Below are 24,256 nucleotides of genomic sequence, written 5' to 3'. Positions count from 1 at the left end.
AAGGCCATTATGTGAGGAAAGCCTGCCTTCCTCCTGAAGCTTCAGAATGAGTAAAAGACCATGCAAGCATGTCAGAGTAGCACTGCCTTCTGCAATTCACAAGAATGCAAAATAGAAAAACAAGTCATGAGTGGCTACATAAATCCAAAACCAAAACCAAATAAACAACAGAAGACCAAACCACTCCCCCCCCCCAAAAAAAAAAAAAACAACAAAACAACAAAGAGTTATATTTAATTTCTGAGTACTTTCCTATTTTCCTCTGGTGCTTATGTGTTCTTCAACTGAATTTCAGATCCCTGTTCCATCTCTAGCTATTTTGCAACCCTTCCAAGAGGTCTTTTTCTATTCTGAAATTCCATGCTCAAGCTCAGTACAGAGACAAAAACCACACATCTGGTGCAGAGGCAAATATAAAAATTTCATGATAATATTTAAAGACACCAAGAAACATCCAAGCAACACATTCAATGTTGTATTTGCAGCATCATCAAGAGCTACACTGAAGATCCTTAAAAAAATAGGCCAATGAAAAGGCAAGCTTTCCAAGTAGGATTTATTAACATTGAGTCCTCAGCCAGGGATAAAGTGGGTCTTTGAGAAAACTGAGCAAATTTAGCTTTTTTTTAGAAAGGAAAAGAAATAAACCCTACTACCAAAAAAAAAAAAAAAGACTGAAAATTTAGAATTTTTACTGAATTATAGATGGAAGTTCACCAGAAAGATGAGCATCTTTATATACAAAGGATCCAGGGTAATCTGAGTTACTGGATTTCAAGGTATACTTATTGATTTATTGAAAATACTTACATTCTTCATCAACAGTCTCAGCTTCTCAATGTCCTTCATCTCTAAAAGTTCCTTCAAAGTCAAAGTTCGATCACCATCAGTCTCATAAACCACTGTCTCAAGGGTGATCAGATTGTCACAAAGCACCTGCAGACCAGGAATGTTCCTCTCCATGCCAAGACGAACAAGGGACAGAGCACAGTCAACCTGAAAAATAATTCAAAAAACACTGCTGTACAACTGTTTGCCAAACACCACCTTCAATCTGAGTCCTTTCTGTACATCTATTTTATTCCCCTGTTGCTTAATAGGTAATTTGAAGTTCCTAGAAGTTTTTGTGGACTGCATATTCCTAAATGGATTTCCCTTCTCAGCTTTATGAAGGGCACACAAAATGCTTAATCTTAGGGGATGATATTGCTAGATCTTTTTAACCAAGATGCATGCATTTAACCAACCACCATATAGAGACATGTAAATTAGAACATTAGTCCTTCTGGAGATTACACAGCTCATCTCAGCATATGGAATATGAAGGATTGCTCTAAACTAAGACAATCAGGTAATTGATGTGCAATATGACTTTTCTAGCTGACCATGATTTAGTAATTTTAATTGTTGCATTTTACATCACGAAAAACAATGACAGTCTTTCTCCAGTGACTGAAACTACCTTCATATGAAAGGTTCTGTTTTGATTTCAAAGGACACAATACTGGCTGTAAATATTCAGCAAGGCAGACATAAGTCTTGAAGAGCAGAATGCAATGTAATTTGTATGTTATATAATTTAACTGATCCTTAGAAGTTGCTTTCATTTCCATACCCACTGATTGGTTGTTAAGATCATAGGCAACCATGATTAAAAAGAGCCCTGGTAGAGTGCAGACTTGTGGAACAGAAGAACCCAATAATCAGAACTAACCTATAGTGATACTTTCAGTCACCCTCCTTTTCATGCAGCTAAATTGGCTTGAGAAGCAATAAAATACCAGAGCACACGAGTGATGAGCTCTGTTCTTATGTGCAACAGAGCTTCAAACACTTTTAACATTTAAAGAAAATCAAGCAGAAATAAGCTGCATAGTAGTCCCATAGAAACACAAAAAACTGCCAGGAAGAAATCATGACAGTACCATTTACTGACATGAGAGTGACATGTGTGACAGGCATGTATCAATATACACAACACAGCAGCGTGTGACAGGTCATAAAACACATTCCCAACATGCTGTGCACAACTTTCCCTCCCTCAATTGCAAACATAAAATGCAATGGGAAACACTTTTCATGGATTACAAAAGAGCTACTGTCTGCTATGGTAAACCAGAATCTAGTGGCTTCCTTATTTATTTCTATGGATTAATTTGGCTGAGTAAACTTTAGAACAAGCCTAAGTACACTGCAGAAGAAAAAACAAGTACTTCAAAAGCCATAATCAAGTTGAGACAGAGTGTACATTACTGAGGGAGAAGTGTCCTATTAATATGCATAAGACTGTTAAGGATTCTGTTGAAAAAGGCTGCTCAGCCATCATTTCCTCACTGCTATTCTCACCTGCATTGCATATTCTTCAATTTCCTGTGCTCTGCTCAAATACCAATCTGTGACGAGATCTACAGAAAGGTCAGTAGTCCTGTACTTCAGTAACTCAGGTTGTTTTTCATACAGAAACTGGCCTTCATCTTGCAAAGTCGGTTCAATAACCATCCTTTAAAAAAAATAAGTATATGTTTAAGTATATACTTATCTACCTATTTTTTTTTAACATCAGTCTTTTTCCTAAAACTTCTGAAAGAAAATTATACGATCAACCTACAATAGTGAGTGTTAGATTTTGTCAGCAAAGGAACTACTAAAAGATTCTGAACAGGAGAGAGATCATGAAAGAAAGAATCCTCTCTACTGAACTAGTAAGAGAATTCAAACATGCAACAGATCGTGAAAGAGAACACTCTCTACTGAAGATCCAGGTTTGCACAACCTCTGCTTTCCATTTGGCTCAGTTAGTGTCCCTTAGAAAGCTGAAAAAACAAGTTAGTGTGTACAAAAATAGTGGGTCTTTCTGGGTCAATTCCCACATTTTAAGAATTAGTAAACAAATTCTTGCTATTTTTGCTTTTATATATACTTACCTGCATTCTTGTTTTTCACACCAGTCTTCTTCACGATGTTTCTGCTCATTCCAAGGAAGAATTTTCAATGTCCCCTTCTTGTAGCTGATATGACAAAAAAGAGAAGCTTTACATAATTTTATGTCCTTTTAATTTTCTATGGCACTCAAGTAATGGAATACAAAGCATACAAAAAATATTTCAGTGAATTCATAAAAGGCATGTCAGTCAATTACAGTATCAATTATTTAAGATTCATTACTTCTTAGTGCAGCTTTAGAAGTATGGGTTTTCCCTGCATGTTATCCATACAAACCCATATTCTACCTATACCATTAAAGGGCAAATAAAAAAGATTAATAAATTTCCTTACTGACCATGCTTTAAACAAAGGAAAAAACTCATTATACATTTTCAGAGTTTTTAGCATTTCACACTAAGTATTCTGACTTCATACGCTGTCACAAGAGACTGAAATGAGTAAAAACCTATGATATTCACAACTTGGAAAAAAAAAAATCATTCAAATTTTAGCACAAATCTTCATACTGAAACTACATATGTCCTGCTATGCTTATCTCAAGTTTAATCTGAGTTTCTGACTACAAGTTTCTACAATGAAACACCTTCTAAATACTGAGGTTGAAGGGGAATAAAACCTGTTTAAGATGCAGGTTAAGAACATCATGGATTATTACTAGAATGATTAGTTATGGCTTGGTGTAGAAGGCTAGCTGTTTATGCAGCATAAAACACTAGAAAACCATGTCAAGCTATGCAGAACATAAACCAATGGGGAAGAGCAGTACTTTATGGGTTCTGGCACTTGTAGAAATAGGAAACAAACCATGTACAAAGTAGAGACATTAGAGGCGCAGCATACCGAAACAATACGCTATCTTAAATTTAATTCATTTTTCCCTCACCCTGAAAATAAACAGCAACAGCTATACTACATAGGCCAGCTCTATTTATAAACTAACAACTGACTCAATCTTCTCATCCCTTGAAGAGCAGCACTGTAACTCAGTACCTTAAAAATAAACAGAACTCCAACCAACAAATGAATTTCACAATACAGGAAGAGTTGAAACAATAAGCTAAAAATCAGTAACTCCATCTCGTTTAGCAACAGCCATTAAACTCACTGAACAAAGCAAGGCATGCCCATAAACTGCCCTGCCCCATACACATCTCACCCAGAACACTGGTCACTCTTTTCTTTCCCTCCTCTGTGCATTAGCAAGCAATACATTACGTTTTAACACAGTCATTCCAACCCTCCAAATTACACATGCTGTAGTAATGCAACAGTAAAATGGTAGAGACAGGTTTGCAGATTATAGGCGTCAAACAAATGAAGGAGTGAGGATGGAAAACTGCTAATTCCTGTGTCAGAGCTATAGTAACACCTGCTTTCAATTCTAGTTCGCCTGAACAAGATACTCTATGGCTGTCTTTATAATTTTGGACCATGTAGCAACATCATTAAAAAATAATTCATAACGAAAACTCCAAACTAACATTTATGGTGTAAACAGGAATAAAGCAACTTTCTTATTTTGGAAAGATTCATCATCAGCCAATACATTTTGGGGATAAGGGGTGCTGTAGTTGTTTAAATCTTAAATAACATAATTTAATGTTTAAAACTGACTTCATAAACTAAATTAATACAGTCATATTTCAAATGTCATACCTGAGAATGTTATTATGGAAGGCCCAGCTTGTAGTGAAAAAATTTTCTTTATCAGCTGAAATGTCAAATACCAGAAAAGCCAAAGTGTGATTAATAATGTCTTCCAAAATATAAAATCAAGACAGTACTAGCAGGACTTGATATTTCAATGATAATGTTCTCCTTTTCTGTGTTCTATTTAACAGAAAAGAAAGCAGAATAAAATTTGTCTAAGACAATTTATATTAGCAAACTTTTTCTCATTCCCAGTAAGCTTAAGAAGACATTTGAAGGGAACGTTTGTTGGCTGGCTGGTTATTTTGTTTGGGGAGGCAGGGAGTGTGAAGGTGGGGAAAAGATTGGGGGTAAAATTAAAGCAAAGTGCAAAGTTATACACACAGCTGTAACAGCATGGAAATTATAGAGGAAAATGCAGTTGCTCCTCTATGCATGGAATGAGGTCAGTGTGCCTGATTTCCCCCGTGCAATAGGTGCCAAGGGGGCCTAAATGAAAGGTGGAGCAGAGTGTAGACACCATGGCCAGGCTCTGCTGAAATCCTTGTAGAGAAGGGAATTCAGCAGTACTTTTTAGCTGGTAAATCCCAGAGCAGCTAAAACCCAAAGGAGATAAAGGAAGATATCTTGCTGTTGAATCATCAACCATGGGAAAAATACTCTCCTTGGACTGGTGCATATTCCCATCCCAACATTCCCGGCCTCCAAGATACAATCAACCCGCACTGCATAGGTATAAAAGTATATACCTTTATACTAATTTCTTCCTTAAATGTAAAGGAATAGTATAGAAGAATGGGGAGAAGTCAGGAAAGACTCCATCACAACTTCTGGGATCAGCCAATGGGCTGAACCTGTCTTCTCCCCCACAGGAATGTCCACTGGGTAAGAACCATGTTCTGTACACACCAAACGAGAACTTTGAGCTAACTTTTGTTAGGGAGTAGAGCTACATTATGTGATGCATATTGCTTCGAATATGTTTTTGCAGTCAGATACTATCACCAGCAATCCTTGAACCTTAAACTGTCACAATTTTATTAATAAAGAGTGTTATTCCATAACCTGCAAGCCTGAGTCCTTCAAGGGGGCTGTCAGCCACTGGCAGCAGGGAACTCACTTGAATAAGGGTGTGCAGACCCAGGAGGGGTCTCTGTTTGGCACAGAACTGCCCTCACACTTAGCACCACTCCATGAAGAGTCTCCATAATGAGACACTGACAGACTGGTCTAGCATGAGGGTCTCAGACTAATCAAACATGAAGGGTTTGAGGAGACCTCCTGTTTTCATGTGACAGAGGCCTTGTTTGGTTTTTCAGCTGGTTGGCTTGGTTTGGGGTTGTTTTATTATTGTCATTCTTTTGGGAGGAATTAAGTGGGGTTTTTTAATATTAACATATCTTCTTAATGGGAAAAAAGGTGTTTTTATACAGCAAACAGATAAGGGCTTCATTTCAGCAGCTGTTTCAAGTGTCTGCAAAACTGTACCAGAACTACTATGAGAGAATAACATTAAGAGAAGATTTTCAGGTAACAATTCCAATTTCACATTACAGATAGCTTTTTCCTCCAACATTAGCTTACAAACTAATGTCTTAACTATTATTCTGTCCCCAAAATTTGTAATGTACTTGGTTAAAATTATTTGATGTAGTCAAGTCCTACAGGCCCATTTGAGATTATTTCTTTATTAGTAAAACAATAGAATAGCAATTATTTTTTTATAAACTACAAGGGCAAGAAATATTCAGCTTCTGGCAAGGACCAGCTGGCAATAGAAGTTCTAAAAGCAGCCTGAGGGCCTGAGCAGTTTCAGAGGATGAAGAATCAAAAAGCAAAGAACATGCACTAGATCCTGCCCTTCCCTTAGTCCCATTCCTACCCACAGCTCCACTAAGAACAGCCCAAAGAGTACCAAGGAACCTGTAAAACAAGGTCTGACCCTCCGTCAGTTTCTCATTCGCCTCTTGGCCGAGTCTCCACCACTGAAAGGTATTTGGAAGACATGGAGGAGTGCAGTTAAGAACATAGTTCAGAGGTGAACTTGGTGGTGTTAGGTTTGAAGCTGGACTTGATCTTAAGAGTCTTTTACAAAACAACCTATTCCATCATTCCACTAAAGAGAACACAAACTATACCCCTACCCCTCTCTTCCAAAATCTGGCTTTTGCAAGAGTCTCTGATGCCTTTACCTGACAGTAGAGCAATTACTTAGCCAGTAAGTAAATAATTACAGCAAGACTCCTTAAGAAAATTGCTGCACATGTCACTTATTGTATTTACTCTGAAAGCAAAGTCTTGTTCCCAGTAGTCACCTGCACTTTTATGACTCTCTTAAGTAAGAGCTTCCCACCCAAATAAATCTTGCTATCTAATCTCAGAAGCCCAGAAGAAATTTTCTTTGGTTTAGGTGTTCTTCCAGTGGTTGCTTTGGTTGTTATTGAGAGAAAGAAGTCATGCAAAATAGTAAGGAAAGAGGTGCACACATTTCATGGGTATTTAAACTTCAACATTTTCCTCTTTAGACTAAAAAATTATGTGAAAAGAAAATTACTACAAATAAACAAATACAGATATTTATAATGTAAATTTAAAACCACCCCTGCATGAATGAGATCTGTATCACAAGGAGCCAGAATATCTCAAAATACACACACACAACCCTAATGCTACAATCCCCTCCATATGAAATTAGAAAGGAAAAAAAAAGAAAAAGAAAAAAAAAGAAGAAAGAAGTTAAAGAAAACTCTAGTGACCCAAGCCTGTCCACTGCCAAATACCACATTGAACATATTCTTCATAATTTTGCTGTCACATCCAGCATACTTGCCATACATGTGGTGGACATCCACATCTAGGCAAGTTCCATCCAGGACATATAGTTCCAAATAAGAAGTCATTTCTTTACAGATTCAGTAGCATAAAAGGCTTACCACTAAATTTGGCAAAACTTGCATATTTTTAACTGGGTTATGTAATAATACAAATTACACATTTCTAACCTCCAATTATTTATAACATAGTTGAGTTATTTTACTCACTCTGACATACATGTATTAGAGACTAAAAAGTTTAATTTTCATGCAAGTGTTACTCACCTCGGCCTAAAGTTAACAGTTCTTAGCAAATGCTTCTTTTTACAGACATGCAACTACTCCATATCCCTAATATTTTCAGAAAATAATTTGCATTTTGCTCTTCCCAGCTAAACATTTATACTTTCTTTCCTATCCCATCCTTCCCCTTTTCTATAACACAAAAGCCACTTGGGTTTGCCCTTAAATACCAACTATTTAAAATATTTTTTTCAATAGACTTTAAAACAGAATCCTTTCCGAAGAGCAGAAGTCATTAATTACATAAAGACTACATTAAAAATAACTTCCCTAACATCCCAGGTTTATAATGTCAACTGAAGCTGAAGGTTTACTGCTTAAAAAAAAAAAAAAACAGTTAAGGAAGATCTCACTCAATTCAGGTTCCCAGGCTTTGCCCTCTGTGAAAGTTGCTTTCCTTTCCCCTTTCTCTGCAACTCCAAAATCCATCAAGGGACAAAGCAATGTGCAACTCTCTGGCTGTTTTCTCAAAAGAGTGCAATAAAAATAAAGGTGAAAAGTACAGAGACAAGCAATATGAATGACTAGAGGCAAGAAGTGTATGATGTCCCTTTTCTAAATGCCAGAGCAGAGTGAAGAATCCTAGAAGAAAGAAACAATATGTCAAGACTGATTCCATGTTGTTCATGTTATCATTTCACTTAAATAGGCAATGATATTTCACTGTACTTACTTCCTACAATACTGTAAATCCTGATGAGACTGGGCCTCATTTACAATAAACAGCAGATGCTGTTTTACACAATATGTAGCTGAGCTGCTAACTACCTGCTGCATGGCATAGAAGATAAACCACCATGTATTTGAATACTGTACTGGAATAAAATCTCATGAAAGTTCACATCTAGAAAATATCTAGCTGAGGATATCTGAGCCATATTTTATGGAAGTATGTTATTTCTCACTTGAGAAACTTCAAGTAAATGTTGCAGTGTGTTTGCCTGTACCTATTTTCCTCTCCTGAAAACTACTGTTGGCCATTTGCCTTCTGGTCAAGTCTACCTATGTTTCAGCATAAGGTTTTTCGGGACTGAACCCCACAGTTGTCCAGACACCTCAATTCCTGAAATGCTAAACGAATACTTCAGAAGTCTTTCATAAAAGCTTATTAAAAGACCTCACTGTGAAACACTAAAGAGGAAAAGATTTTTCATTTCATGGTGAAGAAATGAAATGCAGTGCAAACTTGACTACAAAATGTCTACCTCTATCTTTTTCCCCTTTCTCACAGCAGAAAAAGTTAAGAGTTAAATATTTTAAGTCAGGTGTATGAATAAGCCATGGAAAATACTTTTTAAAGTATTTTCTGCTCTGGCTCCATTTGCCTTTTTAAAAGTATTCAGGTTCACCACTGGAGTAAGTTGGGAGAGGAATTTCAGACTTTTAACTTCTCACTAAGAGTCAAGCAGCATTCAGAAACCATCTTCTCTAAATGCTTAAAGAAAACACCACCAATAAAGATACAGCTGCAAGATATTTAGATTTTTTATCCTAGTATAAATCAGCATTTATGCAAAGTTACTTCTAACATGTAAGTTTCTTGGTGAGCTCAGAACACACACAAAAAACCCTAGCAGAACCCAGAGCACTCAGAGATGACTCCTATCTCCATTCACCTTCTCAACAATACTAATAAAATATATAATTTCCTCTTGCCCCCTACATGACTGTGTCCAACTGTCCTGACTATCTCTCCTCATTCTGAAGAGTTAATAAAAACTCCTGTATTTGAAATTACATACAAGGACTGGAACAAACCAGTCTTGACACAAACAAAGGATGAGACATCCCTGTACCTAAGCCCTCTATAAAGGCAAAGATTAGAATGCTATATTTATCTCAACATTTACCAAAAGGTTTGTTCTTAACTGATACTTATGCTTTAGCACAGACTAGTTTTTTTCCCTTGGATTTCTATTCTCAGTTATTTCAGTGACTCATGCAGAAACAGAGAGCAACAAAACTCTGGAATAGTTGTTAAAAAGGAAGCAAGTCAGTTGAAAAAGTCTTCAGGTGTCAAAATACCATTGCAGTCTGAAAATTCACGCATACAGAAGAAACAAAACGGTACAGAAGTTTGAACATGTATCTGAAAAGAGGCGGAACTCACATTTTTCTACAATGCTTTGTGTACAACACCTGTACAGCAAATGCAGCTGAATGGGGGCACATCAGAACCTCCACACATGCCCTGCACCCCAGAGAGAGATCTAGCAGGGCTGAGGTGTGAATGCACAGCCAGCCTGCTGTTTATGCATTGTGCACTGGATCCAGAGCTCATTCTCCTGGTGCTACACAACTCTGCAGGTTTGTTCTTGTACCTGAAACCCCACAGAGGTCAGAGACATGTGCACCTGGAATTCCAGACATGGCTGCTGACAGACCACTGCAGTCACCAAGGCAGGTGGCCTTCTCTCCCAACAAACAAAACTATCAGCTGTGCCATACTATAATTGTATGCAAATATTAGCATGGCTGTGAGGTATTTTTTATTTTTCCTGAGCCACTGCTTCTCCCCCACCTTCTAACCTTCTCTCTTTTCAACAGCAGAATAAATATGATTGAAATCCAGTAAATTGACTGATTATGGAGGTATTCAGCTCTGCTTCTTCAAAAAGAGCTGACTTTTCCTGTATTGCTCTTTTCACTCTATTGCTTATGTTGGCTTGGCAATCCTTCCCATTCTTTTCTTTGACAAAAGAAGTTCCTGCTATTGTAGTTTCTGTATCATACCAACTGCATTTATTGAATCCGGAAGATTATTTTCTCTCCAAGGACAGGCTTTCAAAAGAGGAAGGTCTAACTCAGTTTTAAGGTCAGATTCCAATTCACTCAATTACCAATACCAGCTGTGTGGGTTTGCTTTTTTTTTCCCTTTTAAGCATTTCATAGAACAGGCCTGTCTCCAGGACTCTTCAAGTTGAAAATTCAGAGTATTTTTTCTTTAAATCTTTTCCCTTGTAAACTCATCCACATTGAATGCATAGTGCAACTTGCCCCAAAACATTTATGAAACAGTATCTTTTTGGTGAAAGACATTGATGTTTTTAGAAGTAGGTTTGGGACATTTTGGAAGTAGATAAACCTTTGCTGTCTTTTTTTAATCATGTCTCCCTGTCTGAAAAATAGTTTGAAACACTCGTTTATTCCTCATTTGGAAGCCTGTGTGTTATATATATAAAATAACTAAAATATTCTATTTTCCTTTAATTTAGAAACTCTTTAGTCCAAAGGCTGTATCTTCTCAGATAGCAATGGGGAAATCAACGCCACTTTCTGTTGCTCTGCAATTCTTATATCTCTAAAACAGTTTTGTTATGTCACAATTATTCCATAGTTGAGGATGAAATATAAGAAATGCATCCAAGATATACAGTCTCAAACAGCTGGGATATGTATTGCATTGTTCATAGTGGATGAAAGCATTCTCCTCTTTCATTATAGAATTTGAACAATGAATTAGTAAATGTAACTACAGAACTGATTATATGTATTTTTAGGTTTCCAACTGCTCAATATACTACCAGATACAGAAGTGGTGAGCAGAGAGAGAGAAGTGCTTCATTTTCCAGAAATACCCATAGGGTGTGACAAATTTATCAAGACTGAAGTGCAGCTGCTGCCTAAAACATCCTGCATTTTGGGAAAGCTGGTCTGCATAAACCAGTGGAAAAGGTATCCCACAGCTTTTGCCCGCCACAGTTAGCTAACCTTCAGAATCCCTGCCATGCACACTGTAGTGACTACTTCAGGCCTTCTGAAGCAGCTCTGCCACCAGAGGAGAAAGTTGTAACTGATTTCATATAAACAAATCAAGCTATGTTTTAACGATGTGGCTAACCTCTAATAAAATCTGGGGAGAGGGAAACTTTCTTCACTCCTAAACAACCTAGAATGAATAATCTAAACATCAGAAAAGTCAGCTAACACCACACAAGCACAGTTCAGAAACTCACTGTGGTTTTTTTCTTCATGCATACAATTAAAATTGTAAGGCAATAGCCCATTTTGATTTTTTGAAAGTTATTTTAAAGACAAAGCTGAACTCCAAGTAAGATCAAAGCTGTCTGCCACCAAATCATGAAATACTACTTCAGAAGTGTACATTTATAAAGCATAATGAATGTTCCTGGGAGAAATTTTATTCTAAACCCTGTAAAAGAACAATGAACAGATGAGACAACAGCAGTGGTACACCTCACCAGAAGATTGGACAAGGCAAGCCAAACCCCAGTTCAGGACTATGCAGGCAAGAGACACACATGGTAGATGAAGTCAGAATATGTCCAGCATTAACTAGCCAGAAATACAAAGGAAATCCTGTCAATGTTCTGTGGATAAACAGCCACAGTTCAACTCACATGCTACAGGAAGTTATGTGAAGGCTGCTACTGGCCTGTCTGAAACCTCCTCCATGCTGAACATACTCGGCTCTCTCAGCTAAATGACACCTCAGCTCCAGAACAGCAGGTTCTGTGAAACCTCCCTCCTTCCTCCCTGACAGTTCATGTTCTCCACATCTCCCTCATGGCTTCAAGTTCTCATTCTCTTCTTCAAAAGCTCCTCACAACCAACATCTATGGTACTTTCACCAGCTCACAGTCTGCAGCAGCCTCCTGGCTATAAATGAGCTATTCCTGTTGTTATCACAGATTCACACACAAGCAGCTTGCAGAGGAGCCTCTCTTCCTCCAAATCACTGCTTCATTTTTACATGGACAAGAACCTTCCCTGCTCCTACCAGAAGTCAATCCAGACAAAAGCATGAGTGTCATCATGACAAGTTAATCTTTCTCTCAAAAAATTATTTTTTCTACTTCATAGTAGAAGGTAAGATTTGCTGTTTTTTTCTACCAAATACATCATTGAAATTAACTACATTTCTTCCTCTGAACTGTTTTTTTCTTCCTATTAGTGCAAAGATAAAAGACATGCATATAAAACACAGGCCCTTATTATTTTCACTGTAGCACTATACAAATCAATTCAAGCAAATTCAAAAAGGGAACTAACCATGAGATTAATTCTTTTAACATGAACACCTCTGAATTACACTAAAACCAAAAGTTTAGCTTCACAAGAAAAAAAAATAATATGAAAAAGAGGGGACTATATATTAGACAGTTCCACAGACATTCCATTATCAAATCTATTTACATGCACATATAAGGAAGGGAAGAGATGAACCTCTAAGAGCTTTATTGAAGCTACAGTGCCACAGGCAATAACTAAGAACCTAGTTCAGGAGAAGATATCATTATGGAAAAGGCAAAGTCAACTGCTTATGAACTCTTAGTAGTACTTACTCATTCATAGATGAAAGTCAACTACATGGAAATTTTCAGGTTTTAAAACCTTCACTAAGTTTTTAGGAGATACTTCCACATTCCTATCCCAGTTCATCAGGCAAATGGAGTTCATCCAGCACTCTCTGGTAAAAATTCACTTTATGTCACAACCGAACACCGGTATTTGAAAAAGTTAAAAAGCAAAAACACAGAAACATTAAAAAATGCTATCTTAGGGGGAAGATTTTTACTATAGCATAATGTGCAATATAGCAGACTTATGGCTGCTGAGGGAACCACACATTTGAAGTTCCAGACTTCTGTGAGTTGAAAATGTGAGCAGTAATGTTATAATACAGCAGTTCGGCCTAGTACAAAGGATAAGAAACTTTTAAAAATGGAAAAATACTCTGGTTACATATTTATAATGGCAGTAAAACACTGTTTTCCTAGATCACATTTAAAAACCTCAGGGCAACAGTCTTAACTACAGACTAAGAACACTAGCTATAGCTATTAAAACAGAGATTAAAAAGAGCTATCAGCTCCTTTGAATGCCTGAACTTTTACCACCTTCATTCTAGTTGTCTTAACAGATGTAGTCTGTGCATCTGATGGCTCTTTGAGAAGGAGCATGAATCTCAATAAGAGACAGCAGAGATACAGGAGCCATCAACATAAAAGAAGCTGAGAAATAATATGAAAAGAGTAGGAAAACACTACAATCCGAATTCTGCAAAAACACATTACTTAGTAATGTTCATCTATCACAATACCAATTTGAAACCAATACCATTTACAGCCACCAATGTGTCTTTTTATTTCAGATTCCTTCTCAACTAGGGAGCTGTTGAGCTTACTTAAATCACAGACTTTTGCAGAAGTCTCATGAATAAATAAATTCCCTGCTTAGACACAGAACTCCTGAACTCTTCTGAGTAACCCCAAAAGATGCTAAGCTATAAAATATGTGCCAAAAATGAGAAACAAAAGTATATCTACTATTTGAGACTTTTTACAAGCAGATACAGGAAAAAAATATATGTATTTCCTAATAACCTGTCACAAAAGAGAAAAAAAATCTACTTTTTTCCTCCATTTGTTATGCCAGCTCTTCCTTGACTGACAAGATCTCAAATTTTTGTGACACTGCCCTTTAAATGCCATCCTGATGTAAATTACATGTCCAAGTACAAGAAAAACACCTACTTTATGCCTACAGAATGCACTAACCAAAGGAACCTTTCTTTCAGCAGGTACTTAGAATTTAGAGCTGGCAGGTGAACTGAAGGACACAGATGAACAGTTGTAACACAACCTTCACAAAAACATTTCTTACTAGTCAGGAAGTTCATCATATAAAGCACTTGAATGTGTATTCATGTTGGTGGAGGTGCACAGCAAGCAACTGTTTCAGTGCTCTTACCCTGGGCTGTAGATGGAGGTGCCTGTTTACTCACTTCATCTGTTCCATGCACTAACAAGGCAGCACCTGCTACACAATCTCATGTTTCTCCTCTGCCAGATTTCCCTTGAGATGGAAGAACTAAGTGAGCATAGAGCAATGCAGTGAATTCCCATAGGGATGAGTGTCACCTCACAGAGCTCCAGCTGGGAATCAACCCCCTTATTGTTCTAAGTGTGCAGCATACACAGACACAACAATATGGTAAATTCAAAACAGAACTTCATCCTACACACGCAAACACACACAGAGCCATAGAGGAAGATGCAGAAGACACCTCCACCAAAACCGTTTCTGATCAGCAGGGGTCTGAGCTGCAGGAAACTGAGCAACAAAGGCATCAACAAGGCATGAACAAGGTGCTCTTTAAGCAAGGCCACTGGATCAGGCTGCACTCCTGACCAGGCAATGCCATCAGCTGACCTGTGCCAGTGGTCTCATCACATGCACCAAATACCCTACTGAAATCTACTGGTACAAATACTGCGACTGAAAATTTTCAGAAAAAACAAGGATCTAAGAGAAATCACTGGAGAGCAGCCTTTTTTGCAACTAAGAGGTAAAAAGCTCCTGAAGGATAACCCCCTATTTCCCAAGTGCAACAGTGTGAAATTTCAAAAGGAAAACCAGACAGTCCTTTCCTGATTCAGAATCTATTTGCCTAAAGTCAAAGTTCATCAACATTGATTCACTGCTTGTCCTGAGATGCCTGTATCTACAAGCTACATAAGCTAGAGAGCCCCTATCTACAGAATGTCAGCAATTTTACCATCCTAATAAATTCCCTAAAAAACAACCACCAAAGAGACAAGGACAATAAAGTCACAAAAAAATTACCAGGAACTTCAATTCTCTTCAATTCATATGACACAAGAATTGCCAGAAGCCTCCTTAAAATAGTAAGAAAATTTCACTGTCTACAACTTAAATCTATTTCATTAGTATATTGGTCTCATTGATAGACACTGCCATCAGTACATATTTAATCATATAACTAAAGTATTGATTTAGGGAGTATATTTAACAACATTATGAGCAATCAGTTTTGTAGCAGAGAAACAGTTTTAGGAAAAGCTTATATCAAATATACAGTGTATTTTTGGTTTTATAAGTGTATGGGATTTGTGTTAATCTCATCTTCATTTTGTAGTTGTCCAAAGACAAAAACTTCAAAAGACACACAGTATTGTCTATTCTGCAATCTGGAGGATAAAAAGTGTGAACCTGCACATACCTGATCCTAGCACTGGAAAGTTCTGTCTGCTATGAGAATAAAAATTCAAAATATATACTTTCATTTTTCAATAGCAGACAAAACTAAGTTCTTACCCCATAACTTCCCATCTTTACTACTAGATCACTGGTGAAATGTTTTATTTTAGCTGTCATCTTGTCTCTTGGCACATAAGTCAGTTTTGTAAACAAACAGAACAACAAAGTAAAAAAAATTATAAAAACAAAAAGAAAAACAACAAAACCAAGAACAAATAACCCTTCAGAAACGCAAGGACCCTATTTATGACCAACAATGGACCGTAACCACATTTAAGATGACCATTCTTCCCTGTGTGTCACACTCCAAACCTTAAAAAAAGAGAAAAACTGAATATGTTTTACCAATTTATAAACACTTCAATAATTTCTCTTCATGGTCATAACTTGTACTTTAAAGAAAAGGATAAAACAAGTGTTTTCATACCTTAATTAAATCACTAAATGTGTTCCTAATACTACCAACAAATAAAAAGGGAAGCATTAGCTATCATGAAATAAAGACTGTTCTTTCTCTTCAGAGACAACAAAACTGGTAAGTATTTTGAGTTAGGAAAAGTTTCAGGGGAATGAATTGAAAAACCCTATTGTAAAAGAAGAATTGCCCAAATGGGACTGGCAAAACCTTGAAGTGGAAAGTTTGACTATAATAATGTCAAAAAAATTCTATTAGCTTCTCTAGAAACTTTCCCTCTTTAAGTAAGGCTTCAAAGTCCTATTGTAAAGTACCAAATAATGAAATCTGTCCATCTCTTTATGAGCACTGAACAATTTGCTTCAAAACTAATATCATAATTGAAGAGTTGAAAAGAAACACTCTAAAAGCAAAAAATTCTTCTAATTAATATGAAGAACTTAATTATGATGTTCAAGGAAGACTCTCTTAGAAAAATAAAATTTACAATAAAATAAGCTTTTATGCTGAAATGAAACAGTAGGAAAGTCTGTATTTGAAGCTTTTCAAAATTCTACCTTACCAAGTTACAGAAGAATTAGTACCAATAAGATTAATGTTTCTGAAGTTACTGACTGCTTAAGTGTTAAATTACTTCACAAAACAAATCCAGAAAAATGCATTTGCTTCCAGGGACCTAAACATTTGTATTATTCCTTTCCTAACAGTGGCTGTTACCACAAGCCAATTAAAGACCAGTACTACACAGGTGAAAATCTGGGCAGTTTCAGGTCAGACAAGTCCATGTTCCCTCTTAGATATGTAATGGAGTAAAGAACCTCTAGATCCCAACTTTCCTGTTAACGACCAAAAGGATTCCACAAAGGGCACAAAGTAAAGCTGAAAACGATGACTGGTAAACTCAAAACCCATACAGACAAAGCTGCTCTCTTGATTCCAGATAATAACCAATAACAGAGTGCCATACAGGGAAACTAATTTATGTATTAATCTAAAAATCTTCTCCCTTTGAGTTAGTATCTATCAATGCAGCCTTACCAAGCTTCAGGTAACAGCAAAGCATACTCGTGTGGCGAAGTGGTCTCTGGGAAATTGGAGAGAATCGCCTGTCTGTGTGGAAGTAAAGCTGATCCATGGAAAGTGAACAAAATTTCCAGGGCTCTCACATTGCTTTCCTAAAGAACAGAACAGTAAGTTGCAGAGCTTAAGACTGATTTAGACTGAAAATAGAGCAATGTAATGAAAATGAGCAAGAAAGTTTAGGTCATACAACAAACAGTTCATTTTAAAATTTTCTTTAGCAACAAAAAAACAAGGTCAGGGTCACAGCATTCATTTATTTAAAATCAAAGACACTACCTCTTAAATTTCCATTGAGATTCAACCAAGTTCAAAAGGAGGAGGAAAAAGCACTTTAGTGCAAAGAGCAATATCAAAACAACACTGGATTCTAGCAACATAAATATTAATACCCGAGCGTAAGTTCTTGCTGAAAGTACAATATTCTGATTTCTGAACTTCTTAAAGAATTCTCCATCGTAATGTTCAGCTGCATGAGGCCCTCCAAGGATTTCCTTCAAAAAAAAAAAAAAAAAGACTGCTTTTTATACAAGATTTACAAAAGCATCAAAAAGTCCACACATCTTTTTATCCTAGGATGAGTAAGTATGAGATATATGCTGAAAAGTATGCTGGGTTTTTTGTTTCAGTATGAAAAAAACAGATGCATTTTTGATTGATAAGCTAAAACCATTTTCTGCCTTATTTTAATTAAGGTTTAGACATCATTAATTACAGGGATGTGGTAAAAGCCATAAATGGGAGTGTGTGCATTACCAACTGCAAACTTTAAATTTAAAAACCTAGTAAAATACAGTTTGACATTCCAAAAACTATCACATTTGTAAGCTCATGGAAGAAAAAGATTTGTTAGAGAACCTGCACAGAACTTGTCAATTTGACAGACAGGGATATCACAGTAACCGTGCCTGAACTCTACATCCCCTGTATTTGCATAACTCAATTCCCTGCAGACACAGGATGCTCAAAGCAGGCTTTTGCCCAATTGCACCTCTCAAGACTAGAAGCCATCCTTTGGAAACAGTGAAGCAGGAGAAACAGTCACTCAAACAGAAAACATCTTACTTTTCTCCAGTGATAGACTGGAGTTTATAGCCTTTCAACAAGGCAATAAACATTAATACCACAATAAATAACAAAAAATGGTAAGATGAGGTGCTGCAAAAGTTGCAGGAACACCTGGGGTGTGAGAACTCAGAAGAACTCACCTCATAGGTCTCAAGGCGATCAAGGTAAGTTAACAGCTTCAGCCTGCTACGGCACAGCTCCTTCTGTTCCAGGGTCAGCCTGTGTTCAGAACAGGAATTTTCACATTTGCCATTAATATTTTATGTCACAGGCATATGAAGACAAAGGTTACACATTTTAATGACTTTGTGCACTGGGATATATCAAGAAATTAACTAAACCGAGAACTTGACACAATATAATGCCAATTAAAATTTATACCACTTTTCTAGCAGGAATAATATATATGAGTAATTATGTTCTTGCAACTGTGTAGTTATTATAAACCTATAATTCTGAATAAAACATGGCTTAACATTTCATTTACTTTGAGAAGTTTACTGATGCTAGCAGTTCTTGACACTTTTTGGTCTCCTTTTTCTTTCTAGTATCCCTTTCTTCATCTGGTGACAGAAGGTCTTCATAGGGAATTTCAATGTCCACTTCCCCTGGTAAAATAAATCTGGAAGACAAAATCAACAATCTAAGCAAAGGGGGAAAAAAAGAAATTAAATCATTTTTGAAGAAACATATTAAAACAGCCTTTTGTCTATGTTTTGACTAAAAATCTGCATATTTATAGAAAAATACTGAATTTTTGTGTTTTAAACAAGCAGGGATTCTTCCCAAGCCAACAAGAGACATCAACTTCTGTTTCCACTCCCTCCCTAAAACAAACCAAATCCAAAATTGATAGAAGTTTCTAAATTCCACAGCCAGCAATTGGATTGGCAGCAGCTCTCCAGCACACAATGGCAATAGAAGACTGCACAAAGAACAGCCTCTTTCTATTTCTACCACCAGAAACTGAACACTGAGGACAATTGTCTCTACTGTGTCTTGCTTCTGCTTGATCAATACAACTAAGACATAACCAAACACATTTATAGGATTAGTTGCAGCTTTCAGAAGCAGCAAGAGAAACAGATTCTCATAGTAAAATATTGACATCAGAAATTCCCTCTGATGAAGAAATTACAGGGCATATATTTACAATGAACACTGTGTTTTATATACATACATAGGTAAAATATATAGGTACTTTATGGACATCTATAGAATAAGTCTGAGTCAAAGCATGACCTTTCTTTATGTCCTACAAAAGCTTCCCAATATTTTCACTAGTGGTTGATACAAAAAAAAAATTACCAAATTACCATAAAATACTTTATACACCATTATTTAAAAAGAAAACAAACAAAAAAAATATTCTTCCCAAACCTGCCACCATCCTCTCCTTTTCCTATGGCCACAAGAGCCTCCAAGTCTGTGCCTTTCAAGCCATACTGAAGCAGCTTCTTAGCAGCATCTGCATTTTCTGGAACTCTTTCCAAGCACTCATGAAGAACCCATGCACGTTTCTTGATTTTGCTCTGTCCAAGAACAAGAGAACAGACACAACGTTACGCAGTCCAATCCAAAGCAACAGAATCAGAGATTACAATAAAGTTTTCTCATGTATTTCGTCCTCTTAAGAAAATGTCAAGCTCCCCTGGTGACTGACAATGCAAACCAACAAAAGAGATGAGAACAAAATAAACACAATCCCCTCAGCGGGGAATATATATGTGGCAGAAAAGGGCATGGAAATATCAAATTACTTAGGAGAACTTCCACAACTGGAACAGAAGTAATTATGTGCACTTTCTAATTAACTTTACTCCTTTTTACACTAAATACAATGTGATGGTTTGGGGGTAAAATACATGTTTTATACACCAAGTGTATAAATTCCACAACAGCACTAGAGTAATTTTCAATACCATTTTCTTCACATTCACTAAGATTCTGTGACAGAACAGGCACCCAAATTACACAATATATTTGCCTTATCTGCTGATCTTTGGTTGACATTACAGATCACATACGGAATGGCTAAATTTTAACATTTAGTCAATATCTGACTTGAAAAGATATAGAATACACTTCTCTTGATCTCTTGTAATACTAGACTGACATACCTATCTATACTACTATATATACGCTAATATACCTGTATTACTAATACCATACTCTATCTGCTATTCTAATACTGAACTATATATTACTGTTCTATAGTAATAGTATATTTCTATTACTAATAGTTTACCACAACCATGAGGTTGTACAACTTAAACACCATTTTTCTGCTGAGTTAGCAGTTTTTCTTCCAAGCCAAAAAAACCCCATGTTGAATTCTACTGAAAAGATCAGTTACAGTTTCCAGAGTTCACTGTAAATTTTGTTATTCAAACTTTGTGATACAGCTACTGTACCAACTTCACCTTCACAATTTATTTTCTATAATAACTTGAAGTATAAACAGTTGATATTTCCAATTATTATTCTTCATCTGCCAGGCAATAATCTATTGCGGCATGTGGGGGAAGAGATTACACACAGGAAGCGTGTTGCTATTAACAGAAGTTAGAAAATATTCCAAAAGACTTTCATTCGCTGCCAAGGTTTCTAGATCAGGGCTTCAGTTAAACTGCTCTCTTACACATGACATGAAATGGAATTTTCAGAGCAATTCTTCAAACTGCCACCAATTCACATTGCATAAATTAGAACACAATTGAGAATTCCATTCCTGTAAAGATAACACAGACAGTCTGATAAGAAAGCCTTAAAAAAAAAAAATCACAAAACACAAACGCACCAAATAGTCTTGAATTGAAGCGACATTAACAGCCGACTTCCTCCACTGTCTTTGGTACACAAGATCAGAATCAAGGCCATATGTTTGAGCTAAAGACAAAGCTTCCCCATATTCTTCATTATCAATCTAAAAAGCAAACACGTGAAAATTAAAGTCATCTGATTTTCCATATTGAACAATGAATTGTTAATTCTGTGTGTTGAAAGAGGCAGAGGGATAATTACTGTGGGTATGCATAAGCAGGTAGGAAAGAGACTGGTTCAAGATATAGATAAGTAAGATTCAGATCTGATGGACACCTCTGGAAAATCAAAGATTTTTTCCCCTCAAATAAAAGGAACATGTTATTTAGGTAACATTATATTAGTTATACATCATATTTAGTCTGACAGCAGCATTCCCTGGGAACTGTAAGAGTTACAGAGTGGGCTGGTTTACCAGCAGAACAACTGGAATAGCACAGACAAAGCAGTCTGTCCAAGATCCCTAAAAACAGAGCAGTATCTGTTTGGTAAGAATGACTCAGAGGCTTAATGTGTTACATATATCTGAAAAAATAGGCAAAACATTCACAGAAGACTGTAAGTTAACCCACTCCTGGGCCAACAACAAGTGAAACTGATTTCATTCAATATATATGCCAAGTCTTGCACTACATGCAAACACGAGTACATGTCCAAGACTAGCCAAGCCAATGCTACACAATGACTCCCAGTGGAAACATCACATCATTTCAGTTATCATACTGCTATTTTTAAAAATGGATCCCTTTAATCAGGTGACACAGCACATTGAGAGTTAAGAGACTCTCAGAAATATGTGCCTAAATCCTTTTGTCAGTACAGCAGGAATTAAAAGAAAAAGCTCTTTCTAAATAAAGCTGATTAAAAGAGATTTTACTTTTCCTTCCAGACTCACTTTTCTCTGGTACAGTTCCTCTGGAGTTGTGGATCTTAAGCTGACAAGGCGGAAATTCTTTGTAATAGTACGTGGTCGTTTCCGTGGAGGAGCAAATCGTTCCATTTCTGTTACAAAGTACAGGCCTTGCTTTAGGTAGCTGAAGTATCTGTCCTTAGCAGAAGTCTCCTCATCTGAGTCTGAGTCATCATCTCCCTCATCTTCATCACCAGGCCTGCTCTCCAAGCGCAATCTTTTTGGAACGAGTTTCACCTCACACTGCAAGAAAACATGAACAAGAAGCATCCACCTAGCACATCTTAACTAGTTTAGTAAGAACTGAGTACATCTTCCACTTCAAATTACAGAATCAACATCCTTCCTCCCTCTCTCCTTAAAACCCTTCGTTTCTCAGGTTGCTTAACCTGTTCCACAAACCCTGACTGCATCTGTCTCCTGGATGTGAGGTTTCATCCCTCACCTACCAAAGTGAAGGCTTCTTAGTAACCTACTTTTACCCTACACCTCCTGCATCAGCCAAGATAAGGCAGAACAGTGGAGACAGCTTTCCACACTTTCTATAGCTTCCTGCAGCATACAGGAGTGTTTTCAACTCTCAGCTGTTCAAATCAAGGTTTTCTATTCAATGCAATCTCAGACTACATCCTTAGGCTGTGGTATGCCAGTCACAAGCTGTACATATTACTTCCAGAACAATACAACTTTCCAAAAACATACACACAAGCTTTGTACTGAGATTTTCTGATTCTAATGTTAAACTTTTGATTAAGATGTTTAAGACCTATTTCAATATAAGCTTTAAAAAGGAGTAATTTTCTCTGTTTTAAAGAAAATTACTGGTTAACTTTATTATCCTTTACTCCCTTCTGGAATCCTACTAAAAATAAACAAAAAAATATATCTCTTATGTGGCTCTGCCTTCACTGTGTTCCGTATGTCTAAGTGAAACGTGTTCACTCCTTCTTTATGAGTCATGCATTTCAAAGTGGAAGAGGGATGGTTGCAATGCTCTTCAGAACACTAACATACAATGCAAGGTTACTGTCAACACAAATTCTTTTCTGTTGCAAGTTTCCTCTCATTGAGACTCAACGTTCCAGGAGTTTTGCTTCTACTCTCCAGAAGTTATTTATTATTTGATCAAGTTTTTCTTAGAACAGTTAAGCTGCAGCAAGTTCAGAACCCCCCTGCAATGCCCATCTACAGATAAGGAAGAAGAATCACTTTTCCTATTAGCAGTAACATCTTCTATTTTAACCCCCCTACCTAAGGATCACATATAAAAGAGCAAACTGTTATACTGCAATCCACAAGGATACCTGCTTATGCATTGCTCACCTCCAGACTTAGAAATCCTCCATCATGAGCTGAAGTGACCTGGGGAGAACTCTCAAACCATTCACAAGTCTTTCCCAGCAGGTTCCTTAATGTCTTGACTGATGACACAGTCAATGCACCAGAGCAGCGAGCAAGGATGACAGAATTATCTGCCCACCAATTTACATCTATCAATGGGTAATAGGACTCTTTATCTAAAATAAGAATGCACCATATAAAGAAAGATAATGTTAAACCTCAGGTAAGAACAGAGGAGACTGCCATTATGAAGAAATACAGTCTAATTTAACAGATATTTATTGTTATATTTGCAACCTTGGTTCACTAAGTCTGTATTTTATATCAGTTATCTTTTACTAAACCATATTTGTATTAAATAAAGCTGTTGAGAACAAAAAAAAAAGTCACAATTACAAACATAATATATATAAATTATTTGGAAAAAATTCACAGTAAACTGATTTACTTGCACGAAAACTAACAGATTTTTCATCTATGATAAAGATCTACTTCATTACCTATCAGGCCATCAACATGACAACAAACCTAATAGTGAAAATCAGAACAGGCTACAGTACTTTTGAGGACAAGTAAACATATCAACATATTCCAAGAGAATGTTGTTAGGAATGTTAAACTAAAAAACCAAGTAAACGAGAAAGTTTCTAGGACTGAGGATGGAAGCTATAGCATTTCCAGTCACTGTCTTGATTATGGTAACTGGGTATTGGGATAAAAGGCTCATCAGAGAGTGGGATCATATTGCTCGCCCCCACATGTCACTTCCCTCTTCTCTGATGAAAACAACCTTTTCCCAAACAGCACTAACAAACAGGTCAGATTATTCCTTTTTTAAATAGTGCTTAACCAGCAGTGCCTACGTATGAAGTCAGATGAATT

The 24,256-nt window shown here is 36.7% G+C and overlaps 1 protein-coding gene across 1 annotated transcript in view; it reads right to left on the bottom strand.

The window, feature by feature from the left end:
- The window catches only part of NBAS (NBAS subunit of NRZ tethering complex), a 160,851-nt gene that overhangs the window by 113,772 nt on the left and 22,823 nt on the right, over positions 1–24,256 (bottom strand). Inside the window, exons 14-24 of the mRNA XM_059468667.1 lie at positions 23,357–23,550; positions 22,019–22,276; positions 21,101–21,226; positions 19,681–19,832; positions 18,788–18,922; positions 18,441–18,519; positions 17,625–17,726; positions 17,191–17,327; positions 2,925–3,008; positions 2,347–2,500; positions 811–996 (exon numbers count right to left, since the gene is read on the bottom strand). Of these exons, the coding sequence (XP_059324650.1) occupies positions 811–996; positions 2,347–2,500; positions 2,925–3,008; positions 17,191–17,327; positions 17,625–17,726; positions 18,441–18,519; positions 18,788–18,922; positions 19,681–19,832; positions 21,101–21,226; positions 22,019–22,276; positions 23,357–23,550 (1,607 nt within the window). The remainder of the gene's footprint in view (positions 1–810; positions 997–2,346; positions 2,501–2,924; positions 3,009–17,190; positions 17,328–17,624; positions 17,727–18,440; positions 18,520–18,787; positions 18,923–19,680; positions 19,833–21,100; positions 21,227–22,018; positions 22,277–23,356; positions 23,551–24,256) is intronic.

The sequence above is a fragment of the Ammospiza nelsoni genome, chromosome 3 (assembly GCF_027579445.1).
Source record: "Ammospiza nelsoni isolate bAmmNel1 chromosome 3, bAmmNel1.pri, whole genome shotgun sequence".
In the NCBI taxonomy this organism is placed as follows: Eukaryota; Metazoa; Chordata; class Aves; order Passeriformes; family Passerellidae; genus Ammospiza; species Ammospiza nelsoni.
This window is presented reverse-complemented; position numbering and strand designations above follow the sequence as displayed.